The sequence below is a fragment of the Mytilus californianus genome, unplaced genomic scaffold (assembly GCF_021869535.1).
Source record: "Mytilus californianus isolate M0D057914Y unplaced genomic scaffold, xbMytCali1.0.p SCAF_1, whole genome shotgun sequence".
Lineage (NCBI taxonomy): Eukaryota > Metazoa > Mollusca > Bivalvia > Mytilida > Mytilidae > Mytilus > Mytilus californianus.
Window position 1 is genome coordinate 115,917,966 of NW_026262581.1, and position 13,250 is coordinate 115,931,215.

The 13,250-nt window shown below is 32.2% G+C and overlaps 1 protein-coding gene across 50 annotated transcripts; it reads left to right on the forward strand.

Moving 5' to 3' along the window:
• The first annotated feature begins 1,171 nt into the window (after nt 1-1,171).
• Nucleotides 1,172-13,250, forward strand: LOC127731818 (uncharacterized). Of its 50 annotated transcripts, none has more exons than XM_052240744.1 (7): nt 1,172-1,827; nt 2,121-2,306; nt 3,603-5,063; nt 7,538-7,905; nt 8,178-9,035; nt 10,134-11,478; nt 12,910-13,250. In XM_052240744.1, the coding sequence occupies exons 1-3, from the start codon at nt 1,533-1,535 to the stop codon at nt 3,896-3,898; spliced, it is 777 nt and encodes a 258-aa protein (XP_052096704.1). In that variant the 5' UTR covers nt 1,172-1,532; the 3' UTR covers nt 3,899-5,063; nt 7,538-7,905; nt 8,178-9,035; nt 10,134-11,478; nt 12,910-13,250. The 50 variants fall into 50 exon arrangements, 40 of the variants coding, with proteins under 40 accessions (XP_052096704.1, XP_052096682.1, XP_052096680.1 ...); XM_052240722.1 differs by lacking the exons at nt 10,134-11,478; nt 12,910-13,250 and adding an exon at nt 9,680-10,127 and having other exon boundaries at nt 7,538-7,661; nt 7,723-7,905; XM_052240720.1 differs by lacking the exons at nt 10,134-11,478; nt 12,910-13,250 and adding an exon at nt 9,771-10,127.

A 13,250-nucleotide genomic window follows, 5' to 3' on the forward strand; every position in this document is an offset into this window, starting at 1 on the left:
AGCAAAGAAAATGACACTATATACAGGCTTGAACATCTTCTTCTTCTTCCGAATACGGGAGTAGACTCCTAGGTAGGAGTGTAAAACTTCCCGGAACAACACGAAAGGAAAGTTATAAAATTTGGTATTATAATTACCATGAAATATTTTTATTTGTGCTTTTGTTTTTATTTTTTAGAATGTTTTCATTCTTTTGCCGTTACCAATGTGCTCTTTGTGTTTAACTTATATGTTAAATGCTATGCTTTGATATTCAAGTGGTTTATGTTTTCCATATATGTATGCACATATATTGTATACAATGTAATCCATTTGAAAAATGAATCTAGAGTTTGTGTTTTGTAGCTTAATTGTTGAAAATTCACTTTAGTTGAATAGAACCTAAATGAAATAAGATTGAACTAAACAACTAAAATCAAGTTCTTTAAAACGTTTCCACTGCCAAAGATTTATGTTATCTTACTATACAAATCCTTGACAGTACATAAGTATTCAAATATAGTGTGAATACCTTTATCAAAATATTTTATTAAGTCAAACTGTTCTCAAACTGGATTAACTTCTTGAAAATAGAAAATAAGATGTAGTATGACTTCCAGTGAGACGACTATAGCAACTAAAGACCAAAGAATATCATCAACTTCAGTTCATCGTACGGGTTTTAACCTTTGGCTAGCGAAGATGTGAATGTCTCAATTCAGATTTCTTACAATAAATTAAGACGATTACTTTATCCTTGACCACGGCATGTGGTTTCTAGTTTCTTCATTGATTTAAAAGAAAAGACGATGGGGAAACTACAATAAAACTGAGTATTTTTTACAGTTGTACTTGCCATATAGTTGTTGATGCATTTGTTATCTCTGAAACAATTTAATTTTATATAACTCATTAAATAAGGCACCAGCATTTGATCTTAACTGGACCAACCTCGATATCTTCTGAAACACGTGTAACGTACATTGCCTTATCATATATACATATATGCGACCAATGAATGTATATTTAAACTGTAAGTATTTCTACCTGTCAACATTCAATACATTTTATTTACAAACAGCCTTTAGAATATATGAACAATTAACTCAAAGAGCGTATGGAATAACCTTCTAAAAAGACGGTCGTTTAAAATCTTTTGGGACCTTTTCAAGCATACCATGATTTATTTATTTAGTTTTCACTCATTGTAACGTTACTATTACATTTTGTTTGTTTTTTAATAGAAGTCTGAGGTCACGAAATTTTAATAAATTTGTCTCTTGAAAAGAAATATAATAACAATGCTGTTGGAAACAATTATTTAAAGCTACCATTATTGTTCAAAAATGAATTGAACTCGGAAATATTTTGTTTGATGTGAAGGAACTATCATGATTTATCAACAGATATACGGGAAAACGGACCACGATAAACTTACAAATGTATAAAAAGTTAGAAACGAACTTTGGTCTTACTTTAACTGTGAATCTGACTATACAAGCTAACTTCTTGCATTCCTGTGATGTAATATGATGTCTGTACATTAGTTGAAAATGACAAATAATTCAAATCATTCTAGACCTGGATTGCCCGACAGGATAGATAGATTATCAGACAGGGGAACAATTGTTAGAATAGATAGATTAACAGACAGAGGAACAAGTGGGAGAACAGAAACGACAGATACAACTTTAGTACTTCCAGAATATACACTGAATGGCAGACATGCTAATTTTGCTAGTCAACGTGAACTTGTGGAAACAGAGGACGATGAATTCACAGTACCAATACTTCCTATGGGATTAGCCGTTACCTGTGGTGTTCTTAACTTTATTTTACCTGGATTCGGTAAATATATCTTCATTTTTGCTTTTTAGTTAAACACAGTACCCTATTTTGATATTTTGATATATACTGGTATAATCTTGTATCCAAAACTATATTATAAATCTGTTGTAATTGACATGTACATCCATCGTGGATTAAGTAGAGAAGCTTACAAGGTACTTCTTACATCCGCATCTTATATATTTTACACAATAATCTTGCCCAAACACTATCAATGCTGTGTACAGAGATCCGTCGAAAATCAAATATAAGACTGTTATTGAAATTTATAGGTATATTCTCTGCATTTTCAGGGACTATTATAGCTGGACTATGTGCTCCTTGTTGTGCGAGATCTGAACTAGGAATAAAAGATTACAGTTGTGTGTCTGCTTGTGTTATTATAGGAGTAGGATTTCTTCAACTTCTCTTGACAGCTTGCTTTCTGATAGGTTGGGTATGGAGTGCAATATGGGGAATAGCATTGATAGGAACAGCATGTAAGTATAAAATATAACTCCATTGATAGGCATAATTATATACACATCGGAAGTTTTAAGTGTTTGAATATAAAAAAAGACAATTTGTTTTTAACGTGTAATATTTCTATTAAGTTCAATATGACATTTTCAATAGAAAGACTGATAGGCTTTTTATTTTTCATATACAAAGATTTTCGTCTTAATAGTAATGAAATAAATTAGCGATCAAGAATAACTGTACACCAAAAAGCTAATCTCAGCACAGGAATACCTCCATGATATTAACTTAAGTATATGAAGTTGATATGTGTTAATACGAGGTCAAACGTTTTTCAAAAATCCTTTTCATATGAATTCATTTGATTCATAATTATATGTTGTTCGGAAATAAAAGAAATAAAAGAATTTTGATGGGAAAAGTTTGATTTAATAGTTTTAAAGCTAAAGAATTCAATATTCTTTCAAATAAAAACAGCACATAGCCTTTGTACTCCGTGCTAGCGAAGTCGAATTGAGCCTTTGGAGTAAAAGCAAGACTTCCAAATTGGCACAATATTCATTTGCTGCGTATCACGTTAAAATTAAGAACCCTTGCAACAGCTCTTTAATGTGTCCATAGGCGGCCTGTTGCATAGCAAAATATCTGCTCCTTTCCAACATATTCCAGTGTCAGTCAAAATTTCCGCTCATCATCCCGCGTTAGACACACTTTGCAGAACTTATACATACTCTATTTATTTTTAATGTTATATCGTCATGAAAATGTTTGAAATATTTGTAACTGGGCGATAAGCAAACAACAGACAAGAATCATAACAATACATTGCTCTTTGGTCGAGTTGTTGTCTCTTTGACACATTCCCCATTTCCATTCTCAATTTTAAGACTTAATAAAAGGATGAAGAAGTTACTCAAGCAGAAGGGGTGTACTTACACGAGTAGGCGAATAAAACTTGACCTGTTGATTTAAAAAGAGCATTTCAATTTGAAATACCTAAGTAAACATTAGTCCCCTATGATAAAATATCGACCCTTTATGGTTTGTAGTCGCTTATCTGACATACGAATTGAATACAAGTATTTATTTTTCTCACGGTTTTTTGCTCTGACTTAAACTTTTTGACTCCCAGATACCAAGCATGTGCAAAAGATGCAATCAATCTGCAAAGAAGAAAAAACTGGATGTATAGAACCTGGTACATATAAAAACATGTTTCTTGGTTTAGATTGGACTGTCTTTTTTCTTTCCTTTTTTAACAAATGTAAGGTTTATTCTAATGTATATTACAATATGCTTTATTTTGTCTTCTGCAGCTGATTTTTCAAATTACAATCCGTTAGATCCAGAATCAACATACTGGCGTAATAGACCGTCATCAAACCGATCCCGGCGAAGTATCAGGCCTCGATCAAACTTCATCTATCCTATGAGAGCACCATCAAACGTGGACTATAATAGTCCTCCTCCTCCATACCAAATGTTCGGAACACCCCCACCTCGTTACGCATCTAGACCTTCATCCGAAAGATACAGAAGTACTACAGCATCACCATTAACAACAAGACGGCTAAATGAGGTGTCATCTGCAAGAACTGTAAGTTTGAAATAAACTTAACATGAATAGGCCTCTTATAAGGTATTTTTTATGATTATTGTGTTTTAGTTAATTGAATCGAAGAAACACAAACCTTTTAACCTTCTATCTATCCGGTTGAATTTAAATGTGGTTATTTTTATGCCCCACTTAGGGGCATTATGTTTTTCGGTCTGTGCGTCCGTTCGTCCGTCCGTCCGTCTGTCCCGCTTCAGATTAACGTTTTTGGTCAAGGTCGTTTTTGATGAAGTTGAAGTCCAATCAACTTGAAACTAAGTACACATGTTCCCTATGATATGATCTTTCTTAATTTTAATGCCAAATTAGAGTTTTGACCCCAATTTCACGGTCCACTGAACATAGAAAATGATAGTGCGAGTGGGGCATCCGTGTACTATGGACACATTCTTGTTTTTTATTCTTTTTAAATATAATTATAATAACAGAAACCGCAGAAAAATTTAGACAACACACCAACAATTTGCCCATGGCCAAGTAAAATCGATTGCCAAATTGATTTTTTGGCTGTGGTTAAGTAAGCAGCACATATTTGTCTACATATATTGAAGTGGGAGAGATAACATGAAACAAGTTGCAATATGAATATATCGATTCCCAGATTCTGAATTTTGGGTGGAATGGAGAAAAACGACCTTTTTTTATTACTTCCACCGGAAAAAAGCACGGTGTATTATATGGACTGTGGTAGATGGTAACTTAACACTTCTTCGTATTTTTATATGTATCGTATGGTCTTATAATCGCGAATAGAAACAGTCTCTTAGCGACATTTCTTTAACATTGCTACCATCGTGTGGATGTGGTTTACAGAATATACAATAATAGGCCAAAAAATAAATAATAGCAACAGTCTCTTAGCGATATTTCTGTAACATTGCTACCATCGTGTGGATGGGGTTTACAGAATAGACAATAATATACCAAAAAATAAAGAATAGAAACAGTCTCTTACCGATATTTCTGTAGCATTGCTACCATTGTGTGGATGGGGTTTACAGAATAGACAATAATAGGCCAAAAAATAAAGAATAGAAACAAATGTCAAACAAACAAAACTAGAGAATAAAGGGTGCAAAAGTATGAAGACTAGAGAATAAAGGGTGCAAAAGTATAAAGACTAGAGAATAATAGGCAAAAGTATAAAGACTAGAGAATAAAGGTGCAAAAGTATAAAGACTAGAGAATAAGGGTGCAAAAGTATAAAGACTAGAGAATAAAGGGTGCAAAAGTATAAAGACTAGAGAATAATAGGCAAAAGTATAAAGACTAGAGAATAAAGGTGCAAAAGTATAAAGACTAGAGAATAAAGGGTGCAAAAGTATAAAGACTAGAGAATAAAGGGTGCAAAAGTATAAAGACTAGAGAATAATAGGCAAAAGTATAAAGACTAGAGAATAAAGGGAGCAAAAGTATAAAGACTAGAGAATAAAGGGTGCAAAAGTATAAAGACTAGAGAACAATAGGCAAAAGTATAAAGACTAGAGAATAAAGGGTGCAAAAGTATAAAGACTTGAGAATAATAGGCAAAAGTATAAAGACTAGAGAATAAAGGGTGCAAAAGTATAAAGACTAGAGAATAAAGGGTGCAAAAGTATAAAGACTAGAGAATAATAGGCAAAAGTATAAAGACTAGAGAATAAAGGGTGCAAAAGTATAAAGACTAGAGAATAAAGGGTGCAAAAGTATAAAGACTAGAGAATAAAGGGTGCAAAAGTATAAAGACTAGAGAATAAAGGGAGCAAAAGTATAAAGACTAGAGAATAAAGGGTGCAAAAGTTTAAAGACTAGAGAATAAAGGGTGCAAAAGTATAAAGACTAGAGAATAAAGGGTGCAAAAGTATAAAGACTAGAGAATAATAGGCAAAAGTATAAAGACTAGAGAATAAAGGGTGCAAAAGTATAAAGACTAGAGAATAAAGGGTGCAAAAGTATAAAGACTAGAGAATAAAGGGAGCAAAAGTATAAAGACTAGAGAATAAAGGGAGCAAAGGTATAAAGACTAGAGAATAAAGGGTGCAAAAGTATAAAGACTAGAGAATAAAGGTGCAAAAGTATAAAGACTAGAGAATAAAGGGTGCAAAAGTATAAAGACTAGAGAATAAAGGGTGCAAAAGTATAAAGACTAGAGAATAATAGGCAAAAGTATAAAGACTAGAGAATAAAGGGAGCAAAAGTATAAAGACTAGAGAATAAAGGGTGCAAAAGTATAAAGACTAGAGAATAAAGGGAGCAAAAGTATAAAGACTAGAGAATAAAGGGAGCAAAGGTATAAAGACTAGAGAATAAAGGGTGCAAAAGTATAAAGACTAGAGAACAATAGGCAAAAGTATAAAGACTAGAGAATAAAGGGTGCAAAAGTATAAAGACTTGAGAATAATAGGCAAAAGTATAAAGACTAGAGAATAAAGGGTGCAAAAGTATAAAGACTAGAGAATAAAGGGTGCAAAAGTATAAAGACTAGAGAATAATAGGCAAAAGTATAAAGACTAGAGAATAAAGGGTGCAAAAGTATAAAGACTAGAGAATAAAGGGTGCAAAAGTATAAAGACTAGAGAATAAAGGGTGCAAAAGTATAAAGACTAGAGAATAAAGGGAGCAAAAGTATAAAGACTAGAGAATAAAGGGTGCAAAAGTTTAAAGACTAGAGAATAAAGGGTGCAAAAGTATAAAGACTAGAGAATAAAGGGTGCAAAAGTATAAAGACTAGAGAATAATAGGCAAAAGTATAAAGACTAGAGAATAAAGGGTGCAAAAGTATAAAGACTAGAGAATAAAGGGTGCAAAAGTATAAAGACTAGAGAATAAAGGGAGCAAAAGTATAAAGACTAGAGAATAAAGGGAGCAAAGGTATAAAGACTAGAGAATAAAGGGTGCAAAAGTATAAAGACTAGAGAATAAAGGTGCAAAAGTATAAAGACTAGAGAATAAAGGGTGCAAAAGTATAAAGACTAGAGAATAAAGGGTGCAAAAGTATAAAGACTAGAGAATAATAGGCAAAAGTATAAAGACTAGAGAATAAAGGGAGCAAAAGTATAAAGACTAGAGAATAAAGGGTGCAAAAGTATAAAGACTAGAGAACAATAGGCAAAAGTATAAAGACTAGAGAATAAAGGGTGCAAAAGTATAAAGACTTGAGAATAATAGGCAAAAGTATAAAGACTAGAGAATAAAGGGTGCAAAAGTATAAAGACTAGAGAATAATAGGCAAAAGTATAAAGACTAGAGAATAAAGGGTGCAAAAGTATAAAGACTAGAGAATAAAGGGTGCAAAAGTATAAAGACTAGAGAATAAAGGGTGCAAAAGTATAAAGACTAGAGAATAAAGGGAGCAAAAGTATAAAGACTAGAGAATAAAGGGTGCAAAAGTATAAAGACTGGAGAATAAAGGGTGCAAAAGTATAAAGACTAGAGAATAAAGGGTGCAAAAGTATAAAGACTAGAGAATAAAGGGTGCAAAAGTATAAAGACTAGAGAATAATAGGCAAAAGTATAAAGACTAGAGAATAAAGGGTGCAAAAGTATAAAGACTAGAGAATAAAGGGTGCAAAAGTATAAAGACTAGAGAATAAAGGGAGCAAAAGTATAAAGACTAGAGAATAAAGGGAGCAAAAGTATAAAGACTAGAGAATAAAGGGAGCAAAAGTATAAAGACTAGAGAATAAAGGGTGCAAAAGTATAAAGACTAGAGAATAAAGGGTGCAAAAGTATAAAGACTAGAGAATAAAGGGAGCAAAAGTATAAAGACTAGAGAATAAAGGTGCAAAAGTATAAAGACTAGAGAATAAAGGGTGCAAAAGTATAAAGACTAGAGAATAAAGGGTGCAAAAGTATAAAGACTAGAGAATAATAGGCAAAAGTATAAAGACTAGAGAATAAAGGGTGCAAAAGTATAAAGACTAGAGAATAAAGGGTGCAAAAGTATAAAGACTAAAGAATAAAGGGTGCAAAAGTATAAAGACTAGAGAATAAAGGTGCAAAAGTATAAAGACTAGAGAATAAAGGTGCAAAAGTATAAAGACTAGAGAATAAAGGGTGCAAAAGTATAAAGACTAGAGAATAAAGGGTGCAAAAGTATAAAGACTAGAGAATAATAGGCAAAAGTATAAAGACTATAGAATAAAGGGAGCAAAAGTATAAAGACTAGAAAATAAAGGGTGCAAAAGTATAAAGACTAGAGAACAATAGGCAAAAGTATAAAGACTAGAGAATAAAGGGTGCAAAAGTATAAAGACTTGAGAATAATAGGCAAAAGTATAAAGACTAGAGAATAAAGGGTGCAAAAGTATAAAGACTAGAGAATAAAGGGTGCAAAAGTATAAAGACTAGAGAATAATAGGCAAAAGTATAAAGACTAGAGAATAAAGGGTGCAAAAGTATAAAGACTAGAGAATAAAGGGTGCAAAAGTATAAAGACTAGAGAATAAAGGGTGCAAAAGTATAAAGACTAGAGAATAAAGGGAGCAAAAGTATAAAGACTAGAGAATAAAGGGTGCAAAAGTATAAAGACTAGAGAATAAAGGGTGCAAAAGTATAAAGACTAGAGAATAAAGGGTGCAAAAGTATAAAGACTAGAGAATAAAGGGTGCAAAAGTATAAAGACTAGAGAATAATAGGCAAAAGTATAAAGACTAGAGAATAAAGGGTGCAAAAGTATAAAGACTAGAGAATAAAGGGTGCAAAAGTATAAAGACTAGAGAATAAAGGGAGCAAAAGTATAAAGACTAGAGAATAAAGGGTGCAAAAGTATAAAGACTAGAGAATAAAGGGTGCAAAAGTATAAAGACTAGAGAATAAAGGGTGCAAAAGTATAAAGACTAGAGAATAAAGGGTGCAAAAGTATAAAGACTAGAGAATAAAGGGAGCAAAAGTATAAAGACTAGAGAATAATAGGCAAAAGTATAAAGACTAGAGAATAAAGGGTGCAAAAGTATAAAGACTAGAGAATAAAGGGTGCAAAAGTATAAAGACTAGAGAATAAAGGGTGCAAAAGTATAAAGACTAGAGAATAAAGGGTGTAAAAGTATAAAGACTAGAGAATAATAGGCAAAAGTATAAAGACTAGAGAATAAAGGGTGCAAAAGTATAAAGACTAGAGAATAATAGGCAAAAGTATAAAGACTAGAGAATAAAGGTGCAAAAGTATAAAGACTAGAGAATAAAGGGTGCAAAAGTATAAAGACTAGAGAATAAAGGGTGCAAAAGTATAAAGACTAGAGAATAAAGGGTGTAAAAGTATAAAGACTAGAGAATAAAGGGAGCAAAAGTATAAAGACTAGAGAATAAAGGGTGCAAAAGTTTAAAGACTAGAGAATAAAGGGTGCAAAAGTATAAAGACTAGAGAATAAAGGGTGCAAAAGTATAAAGACTAGAGAATAATAGGCAAAAGTATAAAGACTAGAGAATAAAGGGTGCAAAAGTATAAAGATTGAGAATAATAGGCAAAAGTATAAAGACTAGAGAATAAAGGGAGCAAAAGTATAAAGACTAGAGAATAAAGGGTGCAAAAGTATAAAGACTAGAGAACAATAGGCAAAAGTATAAAGACTAGAGAATAAAGGGTGCAAAAGTATAAAGACTTGAGAATAATAGGCAAAAGTATAAAGACTAGAGAATAAAGGGTGCAAAAGTATAAAGACTAGAGAACAATAGGCAAAAGTATAAAGACTAGAGAATAAAGGGTGCAAAAGTATAAAGACTTGAGAATAAGGGTGCAAAAGTATAAAGACTAGAGAATAAAGGGTGCAAAAGTATAAAGACTAGTCTAAGAGAATAAAGGGTGCAAAAGTATAAAGACTAGAGAATAATAGGCAAAAGTATAAAGACTAGAGAATAAAGGGAGCAAAAGTATAAAGACTAGAGAATAAAGGGTGCAAAAGTATAAAGACTAGAGAATAATAGGCAAAAGTATAAAGACTAGAGAATAAAGGGTGCAAAAGTATAAAGACTAGAGAATAATAGGCAAAAGTATAAAGACTAGAGAATAAAGGGTGCAAAAGTATAAAGACTAGAGAATAAAGGGTGCTAAAGTATAAAGACTAGAGAATAATGGGCAAAAGTATAAAGACTAGAGAATAAAGGGTGCAAAAGTATAAAGACTAGAGAATAAAGGGTGCAAAAGTATAAAGACTAGAGAATAAAGGGAGCAAAAGTATAAAGACTAGAGAATAAAGGTGCAAAAGTATAAAAACTAGAGAACAATAGGCAAAAGTATAAAGACTAGAGAATAAAGGGTGCAAAAGTATAAAGACTTGAGAATAATAGGCAAAAGTATAAAGACTAGAGAATAAAGGGTGCAAAAGTATAAAAACTAGAGAATAATAGGCAAAAAAATAAAGAAGAGAGAAAAATGACCTAACATTTAAAGAATACAGAAAGGAACGACTCCCAACCAGACCCACTCTTGAATGTGTACTATTAATTTATTAGTAGTTATAACTGCCATACCATCGTGAGATAGAATGCTCAAAACTTTTTCCAATAGCCTATACCCTTGCTGTTTGAGGATATATAAATTTTCCTTGTTTTAGTTCGAAGAGATTATCGGGCTGAAAGTACTTGCTTTATATGGAATTTGTTCGGGTAACAGCATACTTTACACATATGCTATTGATATCAACTGCATCTTTAACATCTTGGACTGATGTAAATGTATATGGCCAATTAACCTTGTTTAAAAGTAGCGTTTCTGTTGGTTCAAGGTTACAGTACTATGTGAAATAAGCCAAATAAAAAAAAACCCATTTCATAACCGTTTTGTCATACGTGTGTGACATTACAGATAAAATATGCTCTAAATTTTCTAAATTTCCCACGCTTCTGCATAATGAGAAACCGCAAATAGAAAATACATTTCTAAAATGATTGAAAATGGCGAGTAAAGGATAACCTTATAGAAACAATTCATATGCTTAAAGGCTATAAAAGGAATGCATTGCTATGGTATGAGTGCATGTTATATGTAAAAATAAGAAGACGTGGTATAATTGCCAATGAAACAACTCTCCACCAGAGACCAAATGACATAGAAATTAACAACTATAGGTCACCGTACGGCCTTCAACAACGAGCGAGACCTATATATAAATGGTTTGAAACACAAGTCCTAGAATAATTCAGACAGACAAAACATGTATATATTGGAGGTAACATGTAACTGTAAACATTCTTGTCCTCTGGTGGATAGTTGTCCCATTGGCAACCATACCTCGTCTCCTTATTTTTATATACCATATGTAATGTTGATATCACATAAGATTGTTTAATATACCCGTCTTATTCCCAATAACCGGACTTACCATTACATAGGAGATTTTGGCATCCTAAAAAGAAAAGAAAAAACAACTGATAACTTGAAAGGATCGCAGTGATTTTTTTTGTTGATTTTTTATAAGTTATGACAACATAACTTTCGTCAAACTGAATCAGATTGTAGTTTTGATGTTTTGAACTCCCGAACTGACTTAAATGTTTGTTTTTAATAGATGACAACGACACAAATAATGGAAGATTCTAGTGAAGTTATGTCTTGGGATTGTCCCCAGTGCAATAGAGTATATGAGGCTGATATTCGTAAAGTATGTTTATACTGAAAACAATTTAACAATTTTGTCGAAAATATATGTAAAACTTGGTCAAAGTTTCAAATAATAATCTTGTTATTCCTTCTGTGGCTGTATTTCACGTAAGCTGACGTAAACTGAATTACTATTACCACACCAGCAGTAAGAGTGTTACAAAAAACGTAAACAAAAATCCTACAAAAAATGCATCAGTTAATCTAAGATTGGCGAATGCTATGAACTAATCTCATTTAATGGGTGGTTCTTTTTAAGTATATACAGTTAAAGCAACTGCTCTCAATATGCTCAGTAGTCCTTCCTCACAATGATATTGGTTGTTTTGATACATATCAGAATAAGTTGTGTAAAATATATATTCTTCAAACAATTCCATAATAGCTGGTGCACAACTTCAACATGTGTTCAATCTTTCTGTGAAGTCGTCATGGTGGGTCTTGGTTGAAAACTTGTACCTCTGCCATAAATTTTGCTGAAAAATTACTGAGGTCCGAAGTCTGGAAAATGAGAAAACAGTCCTTAAACAATTTCATAACAGCAGTTGTACAACTTCAACAAATGTACAATCTTCCTATGAAGTTGCATGGACCTGGGTTGAAAACTATAGGCCGAGTAGTTGATAACACAAAACTTTTACCCTCATTCATAAATTTTGCTAAAAATTACTAGTTTCCAAGTCCGGAAAAATGAGCATAAATTCTTCAAACAATTCAATAATAGCAGGTCCACAACTTCAACATATGCGCAAACGTCCTGTGATGTTTCAGGAACTGGGTTTCAAACTGTGGGAGTTGATTACACAAATTAGGTACCAACTTTTCCCCTCTCAAATCCGCTCAACCCGGCCAAAAATCAAATAATCAGTTTGCATGTATATTGTTATTTTTTTTAAGTATTGCATACTATTTTACTTTTAACTAAGATCAATTAATCGAAATCCAAAATCACTTACCAAAAATCTTTTCAAATAACTAAACAAATAGAAAATTGTATTCCTGACTTGGTACAGGACTCTTTACGAAAACATAATATAATAATCATATATATATATATATATATAGGAACTTATATTACGAATCAAAACAACACAAAATACATTTGAAATTTGTTTCACAACGATCTTATGGAAATATAATTGGTCTAAGACAGGTCCATGATAAACGAAATAATTAAATCAACTGAAATCAAAGAAAATGATTCCTTTCTTTCAACAAAAGTTAATACTACAGATGCATAGCAACTTTTAGGCTGTTTCAATATTGAGTTAAACTCGAAGTAGTGTAAGTGTCCTCAACACGAAAACAATGTTAATTTTGATTAACAAAACATGACAATCTGATTCAAATTCCCGCGTCTTTTGCAGGTGTCGTCTAGCATATATATTAAAATAAATGTATAAACATATAAATTCGTCTTTTCCCGTTTTAGCATCTTTGTCGGCGTTGTTCAAGAGATGTTTGTGGAAGGTGTTATACTAAGGTATTGAGAACTCGTGCTGAAGACAGAGTAACCGTGTGTGATAAATGTTTTACAGAAATCTCACAGGATCCAAGGATGCAAAGAATCTGAAAAATTGAGAAACTAACATTTCAGTACTGCTGCTAGTCAGCGTTAATCAAAATAAGAAACTAATTCTAAAATAATAGCAATGAATTTAAGAATAGTATTTAAACTGTCTAGTCCGCTGGTTCGGATGTTCATGTGCAGTCGCAGTTCTTTTTATCAACTATATTACCTTATAAAATAAATAAATATTATTTGTTTGAAAA